The sequence below is a fragment of the Chrysemys picta genome, chromosome 9, assembly GCF_011386835.1.
Source record: "Chrysemys picta bellii isolate R12L10 chromosome 9, ASM1138683v2, whole genome shotgun sequence".
In the NCBI taxonomy this organism is placed as follows: domain Eukaryota; kingdom Metazoa; phylum Chordata; order Testudines; family Emydidae; genus Chrysemys; species Chrysemys picta.
In genome coordinates this window covers 49,259,590-49,272,968 of record NC_088799.1, presented here as the reverse complement: position 1 = coordinate 49,272,968, position 13,379 = coordinate 49,259,590, and the positions used below count along the sequence as shown (strand labels likewise).

Genomic DNA, 13,379 nt, shown 5'->3' with positions numbered 1-13,379 from the left:
CCCCGCCTTGTGTCCTTTTACTCCCCCACCTTATTTCTTCTTTTTCCTAACCCTCCTTTTTCCTTCTGTCTAATAAGAGTCTGGTTTAGCTGGCCGCACATATTTTGCAACACTGCTGTAAGTCTGTGAACTGAAAGAGGCAACTACACACAACGTCCTGAATGGTCTGACGCTGGCAGAAATATGCCAGATTTTAGAGTGGCTGATAAGACTGTGCTGTGCCTGTGTTTCTCCAGCAGTGAGGATGCAAGGGAGAGTCAACATCAGAGAGAGAAGCTGTATTTTCTCTCTGCTGTTCTTTTCTCTCCCCCACTTTGTGTGTGTGTCTTGTTTTGTCTACTAGGAAATGGGACTGGACTTCAACAACAGCTTCAGCCCATCTCAACTAACTTCTTCTCTTTTCCCCCAAAAGGTCAGTTATCATCATCTAAGAGACTAACAGGAGTTTTTTCCTTCTAAAGACTCTCTGCAGCTAAAGGGAACCAGGGATGTTGTTAAAATCAAAGCCTTATTTAATACTTCACATTTCAAATGCTTTAACTGTTTTTCATTCTTTTCTGTATCTTTAATGAAAGGTTAAAATGATTGTTATTAGACTGCTTGCCATAGTACTAAGTGGGCTGAGGGCTCTGTATACCAAACCTCAAACCTGGTTTAATACTGGACAGTGACTAGGTCATGTTAACACCTTGTTAACAGCCCATATAGTCCATCTAAATTAGCAGAACAATGCCTCACTGCTTCCCCTTGGTAACCCGAGCATACCCCATCACCTGCTACCTCTTTCCTCACCTCCCACTGGAAACAGACAATTTGAAGTTTCCACAAATGTCTTCTCAGAAGACAAGAATCCCCCTGGTCTGAGGAATGGACAGGTGGGGTGACCTGGCCCACTACTTCCACAGAAGCATCATTGGTAGAGCACTTGGTGCCCCGTGGCATTAGTGGGCAGGTCACCCAACAGACCAGCAGATTGTGAGAGAGACCCCCTATGTTTTCACTCTTCCGTCAGTCCTACTGATACCTTCTTCCCTCTTTCCTGGCCCTATCTGGTGGGAAGTGCTGACTCCCCCCATTTCTTACATTCTTGCTGCTCTACCGCACACAGTCCTGATCTTTGCCAAATGTATATAATTCAGTATCCCGGAGTTTAAAACTATTCTGAACTCACTTCAAATACCCACCATAATACTCAGAGCCATACTAAGCTTAAACTTCCTGCAGTGAAGAAAAATGGACAGTCTGGTCGTTAGCACAGATGTTACTTTCATAGGACTTAATTTGACAGATATCATGGTAAAATATTCAAGGCAAGTTATTTATAATCCCAAAAAGGGAAGACCTGTTAGTAATACATCCGTGATGAATGTCAACAGCTTAAACCTTTCTCCATACTTTTACCTAGTTAAGAGAATACACAAAATGGTGAAGGATACCTGCTCCTTGACCTCGATATTGTGCTCCCCTTCCAAAATAAGAGTCACTGCTTGCATGATTTGCTTTCCATGGGTGCTCATTATCTGGTCTATATGCTGCCAAAGCAATTATAGAAACACAATTAGTATACATTTTCTAGAGAAAAGGACAAAAACATTTATTGTGAAAGTGAGTGGAATTATCATCAGCATTTCTAGGTGCCAGTACCTTTATGCAAGGTATCACAACTGTGAGAACCCATTGCAGCAGAAAACAGGAGTTATTTTTCTTTTCATTACTTTAGCCAACCCTTGTCACAGGGAACAGAATAAGGAACTATATGTTTGATCCTACTTCCACTGCAGCCTGTTGTACATTTAAATACTGACTCCCCCAGAGCAACACAGTTGTCACTGAGGGCATCATCTGAAGACTGAAGGATCTTTGAGTCATAAATTGACAACCTGATGAATATGAGAACTCAGTGTGATGCTGTGGCTAAATGAGTCAACACAATCTTTCCATGTTTAAAAGGGGGAACACCAGGTAGGTGTAGTGATATCACTTTGCTATTAGCCAGGATGGGCAGGGATGGTGTGTCTAGCTTCTGTTTGCCAGAAGTTGGGAATGGGCTACAGGGGATGGATCACTTGATGATTATCTATTCTGTTCATTCCCTCTGGGGCACCTGGCATTGGCCACTGTTGGAAGACAGGATACTGGGCTAGATGAACCTTTGGTCTGGCCCACTATGGCCGTTCTTATGTTCTGTATACAGTACTGGTGACATCAGTACTGGAATACTGTGTCAAGTTCTGGGGTCTGCACTTCAAAACTGAAATTCTGAGAGGGTTCAGAGAAAAGCCACAAAAAAAGATTTGTGGCCTGAAAATCTCTCACAGCGAGAGATTTAAGCAGCTCAATTTATTTTGCTCACTGAAGCGAAGTTTTACAGGTGACTTTATCATGGTCTATAACCACCCATGCTTGGAGGAGATGAGATATACAGGAGGACTCATCTAGCGGAAAAAGGCATAACAACATTCAGTGGCTGGAAATTGAAGTCAGCAAAGTTCAAACTCGCTGTAAAATGCAAATTTTTAAGTGAGGGTAATTAAGCACTGGAACAGATTACCAAAGATATGGTAAATTCTCCATCACTTGGAATCAAAGTCAAGTTTAGATTTTTTTTTAAACAAAAACAACCCCCCCACCCAAAAATACTGCAGTTCAGTGACAAGTTATTGGGTTCGAGAGTAAAATTCTGTGAAATATGGTATGGCAGAAGTTCAGAGTAAAGAATGATAATGGTCCTTTCTTATCTTAAAAAAAAAAATCTATGAAAGAATATAGAGTTACTCAGAAATAGCTGGGGCCATAATTTGCTGCAAAACCACTTTAACTGATGGTTCAGGCACCAGTTTGACTGTAAACTCAGGGTGTACATTTACAGGGCAATTAGAAAACAAATATTTTTACTTGTAGATTAAGCTAATTTGATATGAAAATTGAAAATCAATGATTATGGAACCCAAATGTGCACTTTTTACAGTGTCATTTTTCATGACAGAAGCACACTTTACAGGTGGCTATGTTCCTACATAGAAGTCCACCTTGCCAAATATTTATTGCACTTTTTCTCTATTCTTCACTAGACGGGCCTCTTGCTCGTCCTCCATTCGTATCTCAAGCACTTTACTTCTTGCCATAAAACAGTTCACGTGCTTAAATCTTGTATCTTATTCTATTCTGTAAAAAGGATATATGAACTGTGTGAATGCACAATCCAGTAGATCAAAATCAAAGACTGAAGAATGTTTTAAAATGACAGATAAGATACAAATGAAATAGCTCAGACACTTGGGGCTTGTCTATACGGCACTGGCTGTGTGCACCACAGAGCACTCTATTGTGCTGTGCTCTAACTGCCCTGTGTAGGCCATACTGGCGCAAGGTATCCAGTTCACCTTGGTACCAACGTATCTTTTAGTTTGTGCCAGCAGGGTCTACATGGGGCAGTCAGAGCGCAGCATGTTGGAGTGCTCTCCAAATCACACGCCTCTAATGCGCACTACTGGCACTGTGTAGACAAGCCATAAGTAAGGAGAAATATAGGTATCCTTAAGATATCTGCATCCCCATAAGCACTGTAAGTTCATTTCAAAACACAAACCACTCCTCCTGTTAACTAGATTTTTAACAGAGTTTACAAAAATGTGTCTGTCTGTCAAAAGCCTTTCTAAACACGAACAGAATCAAACACCCAACAAAAAAAGTATTGGTATGTATCTGCGGACATAACTAGTGATAAAGCTCCAGCTAGATATGCAGAATTCTCTCTTTATTAAAGATTTTCACTTCATTGTGGTCTTTTATGACCATTAGTGTTTTTGGGTTCAGATACTTCAATAATGCACAATGGAGGCCTCACAGTTTCAACAATAATATTCAAAAATGAACGTAAAGAGAAAGGTGATTTGCTTTTCAGGCCTACTAGATCACTGGAAAGAGTATTATGCATTATGGATTTACAATGTATCATCTATGAATGCTGGGTTAGTGTTAGGAAGACAACTTTTCTGGAGGATCTGTTTGTGGTTTTACTTACTGGACGAGTAGACAGAAGATTTCTGAGCAGTCCCAAAGTTTTCATTAGCACGTTTACATCTGAATCAGAGAGTAACTGGAATAATTGTTCTGTACTCAAACCTTGTAAGATGTCTGCTTTGATCTTTTGTTCTGCTTGAAATGCCATGTTCTGAAGGACAGATACATACAGAAAAACTGAGCCATACACCTCATATTAGCATTTCTCCTTCACTTAATTTTGTCTCAGAGTGTGCTTACCATTCTGTCTACAGAAGAATTACTACCATCTGCTGTGCATACATTCTTGATAAAGTAACCCTGCAAGCAATGCAAGGAAATGTTACTCACCTTGTAATACCTGGAGTTCTTTGAAATGCATTGTCCCTACGTGTAGTGCACTTCAGGTGATTCACAGGCAGCGTCTTTTCAAGGAAGCGGGTACCCAGAGTCCAATGCCACAACAGACTGCAGTACCGCCCTGTCCAGGGAAACATCTGAGGCAGCCACCTGCACCAGGACAGAATGTCTCGCAAAGGTGTGTACAGAGCCCCAAGTCATTGCTCAGCAGATGTCAATGAGAGGGACATCCTTGAGGCAGGCTACTGAGGCTGCTTGGGCTGTCACAGAATGTGCTCTCACACTGCCCATAAGAGGGACATCGTTCATCTCATAACAGAAAATGATGCATCCCTGGATCCCTTTTGACAGCCTCTGTGTGGAAATGGCCTCTCCTTTCATCCATTCCATAAATGATACAAAGTCTAGGAGATTTCCAAAATTTCATTCTCTGTAGGCAGACTGCAAGGTCCCTATGCATATCCAAGGAGAGACACATCACCTATTTCCGCCTGGTGTGTGGTTTAGGGTAGAACACAGGTAGATGGATAAGTTGGCTGATGTGAAAGTCTGATACCATCTTAGGGGAGAACTTCTGATGGAGTCTCATGGGTGCCTTATCCTTGTGGAAAACTGTACCGGGATGGGGAGATCTGCCATGAGTGCCCCAGCTCCCAACCTCTTCTGGCTGACGTGATTGAGACGATAAATTCTACCTTCATGGAAAGAGGAAGTAGAGAGCAAGATCCCAAAGGCTCAAACAGCACCTTAGTCAGAGTTGATAAACCAGGTTCAAGTCCTAGGCTGGTACCAGCTTTGCCACTGGAAGGAAGACTCTAACCAAGCCTTTCAGGAACAGAAACGGGACTGGGTGAGAAAACACAAAGTAGGTGTGTACAGGTGGGTGAAATGCACTAATGGCCACCAGTGTCCCATGTATTTTAAGGATAATTGGCTAGCCTAGTACATCTGGGATTCCTGACCGTGAAGGGGAAATTCCTTATCGATTACACCAGAATATAAATCTTTTCCACTTTGCTGTGTAGCATTTCCCAGTAGAGTCCTTCCTATTACTGCTCAATACGACCTGGACATCTGCCAACCAGGTTTTCCTAGGTCTGATATCCATCCCTACAAAATGCCTTCAAGTGCTGATTGCGTTAGAGTGGTAAGTCCTCCCCTTGTCTTGAGTCAAAAGATTTTGCCTCAGCAGGAGGTGGGGAGAAGGCTGGCTTGACAGTTGCAATAACAATGGGGTACTAGAACTGATGGGTCCAGCTCAGCATGACGACAGTGACCACACCTTGTCCTGTCTGATTTTCCTCAATACCCTGGTTAACAAAAAATGCACACCTCAGGGCCCCTAAACGTCCTGGAAAGTGCTGCCCAGAGAGCCCAAGTTGCACCATCTCTAAAGCAGAACTTGCACTTTTTGTTCATATTTGACACAAACAGATCTGTGGCTGGGAGACCCCACATCCAAAACACCTCCCAGAGAGATGGGTCATGCAGCTCTAACTCATGCTCTGTGGAGAAGTGTCTGCTCAGAATCTGGCACGGTACTTCGGACTCGTGGCAAATGAACAGCCGTCAGGGTAATGTGCAATTCCAAAGGGCGATGGCCTCCACACAGTGCTGTGAAGAGCTTGCTCCTCCCTACTTGTTGATGTAATAGACTGTTTCCATGTTGTCTGATAACATCTGGACTGAATGGCTGCAAATGCAAGGTAGGAATTGTTCGCAGGCCAGCCTGACAGCTCTCAACTCCAACACGCTGATGTGCAGCACAGACTCCTGAGAAGACCACTTCTCTTGCACTACCTGCCCTTCCAAGTGGGCTCCTCAAACTATATGTCCACAGTAACAGTCATTCTTGGGAGCAGGGAACTGAACAGACGGCCACACACACTCCTTTCCTCTGTCTTCCCACCTGCCCAGGAATGTTAAGATCCTTTGTGGAACTGTGACCAGCAAATGGAGACTGTTTGCCCAGGGTGTATGCAGTCCATAGCCATGCTTGCAGGCATCTGAGATGAAGCCTTGCAAATGGGATCACTTAAGTGCTTGAAGCCATGTGACTCAACAGATCATCCAAATCTGCTGTATGAGTCCATCGATGGCGAGGAAACAGTCATCTGGTATGCATGCTCTGGCCAACCATGTCCAGCCTTTCTCTGATGAATTCCTCATTTGTGTCAGTTCCAAAGTGGACTTCTCTGGGTTCACTCTCAGACCCAGCCTTTCAAACAAGTCCAGAAACATGTTGGTTGCTTCTTGCATTTCCTGGTAAGATCAACCCTTTAGGAGTCAATCGTTCAAGCAGGTGTACACTGCCACCCCCAATGATGAAAGGGAGCTGGCACCATGACAGGGTGAAAACCCTCGGCACTGCATCGGTAGTGTTGCTGATTAGCTATGGACCTCAGGAATCTCCTGTGTGTTGGGTGGATGTTCACTTGAAAAATACACATCTTTGAGCTCAAGGGCCACGAACAAATTTCCTAAATCTAGTGAGGGATAACTAAAGACAAAAATCACCTGTATGACCCTCAGTCACTGGGCAAACTTGTCAGTTCCCTGAGGTCCACGATGGGTCTCCATGTCCCTGACTTTTGTGGGATGATTCAGTACCTCAAGTAGAACCTCTTTCCCTTTGCTGCTGGAGGCACTGATTCTATCCCCCACTCCTGAGAGGGATCCCAGAATTAAGGTGGCCAAGCAGAGGTGGGGTTTCGGAGGGAAGAAAACTGGATGGTGCATCCTGAAGAGACAACCTCTGTTACCAATCAGTCTATTGTGATCTTTCTCCAGGCAAATAGGTATTGGATAGTTGCCTTCCAAAGGGGAGAGGGGGGAAAACCAAGGGAATTATTTAGATGGACGGGTTGTAGGTGCACACTCTCAAAGATTCTGATGAAATGCCAGTTTCAGAGTTCATGTTGATTGGGAGGCAAAGGACAAGTGTCTTTGGGCACCCTTTCTATGCGTTCTCTGATGCTTACAGGGCAGCTGAGAAATGCTGCTGATGGTTGAAACTGTGGCTTACTGGATTTCTGCTTAATCATGGTGTCCTTCATTCTTCTTCCAACTCCAACCCCTAATCCAACACGAGAGCTCTTGGTACCAGAGGATTCAGTGATGACCTGTATCTAGTCATCAACGGTGGCAGTGATAGTCTAGCTCAGTGGTTTTCCACCTGTGGTCTGTGGACCCGTGGGGGTCTGCAGACTATGTCTAAAGGGTCCACAAAAGGTTGCTAGCACCATAGAACTGTGGTTTTCAACCTGGGTTCTGCAGACTATGTCTAAGATTTCCAAAGGGGTCTGCACCTCCATTTGAAATTTTTTAGGAGTGTGCAAATGAAAAAAAGTCTGAAAACCACTGCTCTTGCTCAAACCAGGCTTGGAGATTCATAGACTCCAAAACCAGAAGGGACCATTGTGATCATCTAGTCTGACCTCCGGTATAACACACATCACAGAACTTCCCCAAAATAATTCATAGAGCATGTCTTTTAGAAAACATCCAATCTTGATTTAAAACATTGCCAGTGATGGCACTCGGTAACTTTTTCCAATGGTTAATTACTTTCACTGTTAAAAAATTATGCTTTACTTCCAGTCTGAATTTGTCTAGCTTCAGCTTCCAGCCATTGGATTGTGTTATATCGTTTTCTGCTAGATTTAAAAGCTCATTTTCAAATATTTATTCCCTATGTAGGTACTTAGAGACTGATTAAGTCACCCCTTAATCTTCTCTTTGTTAAGCTAAATAGATTGAGTTCCTTGAGTCTACCACTATAAGGCATGTTTTCTAATTCTTTAATCATTCTCATGGCTTTTCTCTCAACCCTCCCTGATTTATCAACATTTTTTTCAAATTGTGAACACCAGAACTGGACACAATTTTCTACCAGCAGTTGCACCAATGCCAAATATAGGTGGTAAAATAACCTCTCTATTCCTACTCAAGATTCTCCTGTTTACACATCCAAGGATTACATTAGCCCATTTGGCCCCAGAGTTGCACTGGGAGCTCATGTTCAGCTGATTATTCATCAAATCTTGTTCAGAATCAGATGGCGATGGTGAGGGGGACCACAGCGATATTGGTACTGGCTAATATCGTGGAAGTGGGTGTAGGAGTCCAGAGTATCAATGACTCCGGTTCCATAAATATGATTAGACCACCTGATGCCAAGAAGCAGGCTGGAGTAGTTTCTGTAACTTGGACCACTGACGCTGAAAGCGCTGGATCTGACAGTGCCAATGCAGCACAGGTGCTGGCACTGAAGTACCCCTTTTGGTATGGGAGAGTGGTGCTGTCTTGCCCTTTGATGAAGTCCTGGGCTGGTCCTTCTCAGAAGCAGACACCCGGGTCCAGAGCACAAGGTGTCTCCTGACTTGGTACAGGACGGGGGACTTCTGTCTCCTTTTAGAGGGCTTGGATGTGGAACTTTCCCTCTTATCTTTATGGGAGTGTTTGTATCTCCCTTCTGCCCTGTCTTGAAACTGATGAGGGAAGGGGGGCAGGGGCCCTGGAACTGGCCTGAGCCGAACTCAAGAGGCTGCTTCTACCTTCTTCAGACTGATGTAGAGAGTCTCCCTGGTCAGAGGCTGTCCCCAGTCTCATGGACCTCTCCATGAGGACTGCTTGGAATCGGAAGTCCCCTGACTGCTTTGTCTTACTTGGGAACAACCAGCAGATACTGCACGTGGGCAGGACATGTTTCCCACAGGCAATACAGACAGGTACCGTGATAGTTACCAGGAAGGGCTTATGGGGATTTTTGTCATACTCCTCCTCCCACTACTGGAAGACCGGGGGAAAGGGAGAGAGGCAGTGGTGTACACGAACCACTCCTCACCCCAGGGGTATGGGGAGTTGTCCCAAAACTTAAGGATAGATCCCCAAATATTTATCCTAATGACAATTTATTTACAGACAGAAGCTGAAGAAATCGGCACGTACATTGAAGCTCCATGCCAGACCATGAGAGGTAAGAAGGAACTAAGATGCAGAGCATGAGGACAGTGGGGGCGCATGTGTGGACCAAACAGACACTCAGGAAAAATTCTCCAGTTCTGGGCCCATGGAAAGCATGTGCAATAGCTGAAGTACACCACACATAGGAACAAGCACTCGAAGAACTACAGCTTATGAAGGACATTTTTGGATCTCCACATCCCTGACAAAGTCCCAAAGGCTCACCCATTTTCCCTTGTTTTAAATCTTCCTTCTTACCTGTACCCAACTATAGCCTTACCTTTGAACTAATCAGTTATGCTGTTCAATTAGCTCATGACTGACATGCACAAGTGAAATTGATATAAGGTTTGCATTTTATTCTTGCTTTGATCTCTTGATTTTACACTCTTTGCATAATTCCATGGATTTTACACTTAATTTATTATTTGCTGGAAATTACTGCACTGTGAAGCTTACATGAATAGTTTGTTATGGATATAACTATACTGTCAAGAATACATATATAAAGACATATCAGCAAGATCATTTTTTGTTTACTGGCTTATAAAAAGTGGAAAGCTGACTGCAAAGAGTTACAAAAGGATTTCACTAAACTGGTTGACTGGCAACAAAATGGCACATGAAATACTATGTTGATAAGTGCAAGTAATGCACATTGGAACAAATAATCCCAACTGTACATACAAAATGATGGGATCTAAATTAGCTGTTACCACACAAGAAAGAAATCTTGAAGTCATCATGAATAGTTCACCCAACTGTCAGACACTAGAACTGGATGATAGGGGATGGATCACTACAAATTGCCCTGTTCTGTCCATTCCCTCTGAAGCACCTGGCACTGGCTACTGTCAGAAGACAGGACACTGGTCTAGATGGACCATTGATCTGACCCAGTATGGCCGTTCTTATGTTCTTAATATACTTTTAGGGACAGATCACTATTTTCTTGTATAGTCACACACACACGCAGGCTGAACATCTGCAACATTATTTTTAGTAACTGGTATGATCTTCATGGTCAAAAGTAAAGCTCTGAATCTCCCTTCCTTGATGTATGTTTTGGTGGTTGGCTGGTTGTGTGTGGTGTTTGTATAAACAATGTTTCATTGGAGTGAGTACTTACCATTAAAGCCCAAATGCCATTCACTCGCAAAGCAAGATTTTCACTCTGGGTTAAACTACATAGAAGTTCTATGGCTCCTGATTCTAAAATAGGCTGTAACGAACAGGAAAAAACACACAGCTTTAGAACACCGTGAATTTACTGGACTTACATGTACATCAATGAACTATCAAATGTGGTACTGCACACTGTGTTTATCTCGAGGTGGATTTTGGTTATTTATTGAGGAACTGTAGACATAACTATAATGAAATGTGTATGCACACACATCCTTTTCAGACAACCTTCTGTCTCAACAGACTGCTAGCAGTGAAGCACCTTTAATAAAAGACCACCTTCATTAAGCAACTGATTTTTGATCCCTTGAGCAGACACAGAAGACAGGTTTCACTGTCTTTAATTGCATTTAAACAGGCTGTATTTGCTTTTCACATTCACTAATGAAGATACATTGAGATGTAGTGAGTTCAACACGTATACAAACAATAGAACAACAACAAAGTGTAATAAGGCTAACTCTTAAGACTTCTGGTGACAACCTGAGAAAAACTCAAACCACTTGCGATATGAGGTTACAGGACAAATACCAACAGATGGATTTTGAAAGCCCCAGATTATTAAATGAAACAAACTACAGTCATGGGATGATAAAAGCTTGAGACTGTGAATCCACAACAATCAGGAAACTCAGGGTTAAGGTTGTCATGGGAACAACAGGCCAAATTCTTCCCTCAGTTATGTAAATCTATAACAACATCACCAAAATCAATGGAATTACTCCAGGAGATAGTCACCCTGTGCACAAGGTCTGCAAAAGCACTCTGCAGCATTTGTTTCACATAAGGCCTCAAAATAGGTGAGGGCCCCTTAAACAGAGGTGAATTTCACTGAATTTACATGAGTATACATGTAAGCAGAATTTGCCCCTTAATTCTGTTTGCTTGCACATGTGCTTTATACTAGGGACTTTCATTACAGGTTGGCAGAACACCGCTGTGGCATGGTTTGGCAAATGCTAATTTACAAATATGGATTAACCATTACAAGTTTAAAGATGAAACATCTGGGGTGACATGGTTTATTCTGAAATCATGTGGAATAAACAGTAATAAAATGTCATCTATTCTTGCAAAAACTTAACTGTAAATTTTATCATCTGATTGAGATTAAATGTGTACCATTAGCTTTTTTCTAATAAACACTGTCTCTGCAGTGGTATTAATACTTCTCTTAATATTGAAAAATTACTATTATAATAGAGTGTGAAAAGTATGCTGATACTCCTTGGCAACTGAAATAAGGATTTGAATTAAGATGCTAAATACTAGAGTTGCTAATCTGTTAAGTTTGGCAAAATGCTGATGGAAGTCAGGCAAGAGCTGGAGCTGGGACTCCCAGGGTCCCTGCTGTGGAGCTGGGGATCCTGGCAGTTGGTTCCTGATCTGGCCGCCTCCCTGGGCTGCCCTCCACCCTGGAGAAAGGGTGGGCAGGCTGCCAGCTGGGAAGATATTCCATAGAAAATTCCAGGATTTCTTTGTTCTGGGACAGAACAAAAACCTCACAATCTCTGAATTTTTCATGCACCAAAAAATCCTGCTCCAGCTCAGCTCAACTAAATACACTAACAAAATTATTTTTGCTACTGTAGTTGGTATTTAATGTACAATTCTTAAAGTGCTGCAAATAAAAAAGAAAATATAGAGGATGTTAAATAAAATAAAACATTTCATAGCTATCTGAAGGAATTTCAAAGCAGCCTCTCCTTTTATTTTGGCAAATCATGTCTAAGTAAAGACACATTTGCATAAACTTGCACATTTTTTCATCGAGAGTCAGTCTCCATCAAAGGGCTTGTCTTCACCAGGAGATCTGATCACATTTAGATGTTATTAGGATTGGAGTTAGCTGACACAACAGTACCCTTGGCTGACTGGTCACTGTAGACAAGGCTATAAGCACAGCCTGTTGACATGATGCTGAGCACTATTTGTCATTGTCTATACCAGGGGTTGGCAACCTACGGCACGCGAGCCAATTTTGAGTGGCACGCAGCTCCCTGCCGCGGTCCCGGCCCCCAGCCCCACTCAGCCCCCCCGCCCACTGCTCTCCCCTGCAGGGGCAGGAGGCAGAAGCTTGGTTCTGCAGCAGCCAAGCTTCCCCCCCTCCCCCTGCTTCTTCCCCTAGCGTGGTGCTTTCCTGCCCCGCCTCCTCTCTGTCCCTGGCCAGTCAGCTGATGGCCCTAGCGAGGGGGAGGGGGAAGAGCGGCAGCCTGCACACAGCTCCGTAGAGGAGGCAGAGAGAGGTAGGGACAGAGCCTGGGGGAAGGGGGTGGAACAGGGCATATCCCTTCCAGCCCCCTGCCATGAGAGCTCAGAGCAGGGGGCTGGGAGCACCCCCACGAGCTGAGCACCCCAGCCTTCTGCCCTGCACCCCCACCCCTCTGCCCTGAACCTCCCCAACCCCAACACATACCCAGCCTTCTGCTCTGCACCCCCACAGCCCCATTCCTCTGCCCTGAACTCCCCCAGTCTTCTGCCCTGCACCCCCCATTCCCCCATCCCTCTGCCCTGAACCCCCCACACCCCAACACACACCCAGCCTTCTGCCCTACACCCCCTCCCCCAACCCTCTGCCCTGACCCCTGAAACACCCACCCCCAGGTACTCCCCTCACGCCACAGATGTGGAAGAGAGATTTGCACAGAGATCATGGAGAGCCTCTGGCCTTTATGTAGTAACAGATTTTAGTTATGATTATAACTTACTATTTATTCAGCCCCTCATTGTCATACCCAGCATCACTTAGTGGGGATATCTGCTCTTCTTTGGGACAACATTATGCCTGCCCTTTGTTTCTATTTCTTCCCCAACCTTCTCTTTTTCTCTACTTTCTCCCTTTTTTTGTATGTCTTCTACGTTCTTCC

At 43.8% G+C, this 13,379-nt stretch overlaps 1 protein-coding gene across 27 annotated transcripts in view; it reads right to left on the bottom strand.

Moving 5' to 3' along the window:
* The window catches only part of ARMC8 (armadillo repeat containing 8), a 206,221-nt gene that overhangs the window by 20,959 nt on the left and 171,883 nt on the right, over positions 1-13,379 (bottom strand). For 24 of the 27 annotated variants that reach the window (XR_010590141.1, XM_065556159.1, XM_065556162.1 and 21 more), the window contains 3 exons: positions 10,457-10,549; positions 4,025-4,174; positions 1,437-1,532 (listed from right to left, as the gene is read on the bottom strand). Coding sequence is in view for 26 of the 27 variants with exons in the window: in XM_065556159.1 (XP_065412231.1) it covers positions 1,437-1,532; positions 4,025-4,174; positions 10,457-10,549 (339 nt within the window). In the remaining variant the exon portion in view is untranslated. The remainder of the gene's footprint in view (positions 1-1,436; positions 1,533-4,024; positions 4,175-10,456; positions 10,550-13,379) is intronic. The other 3 variants (XM_065556155.1, XM_065556161.1, XM_065556153.1) reach the window with 1 other exon arrangement.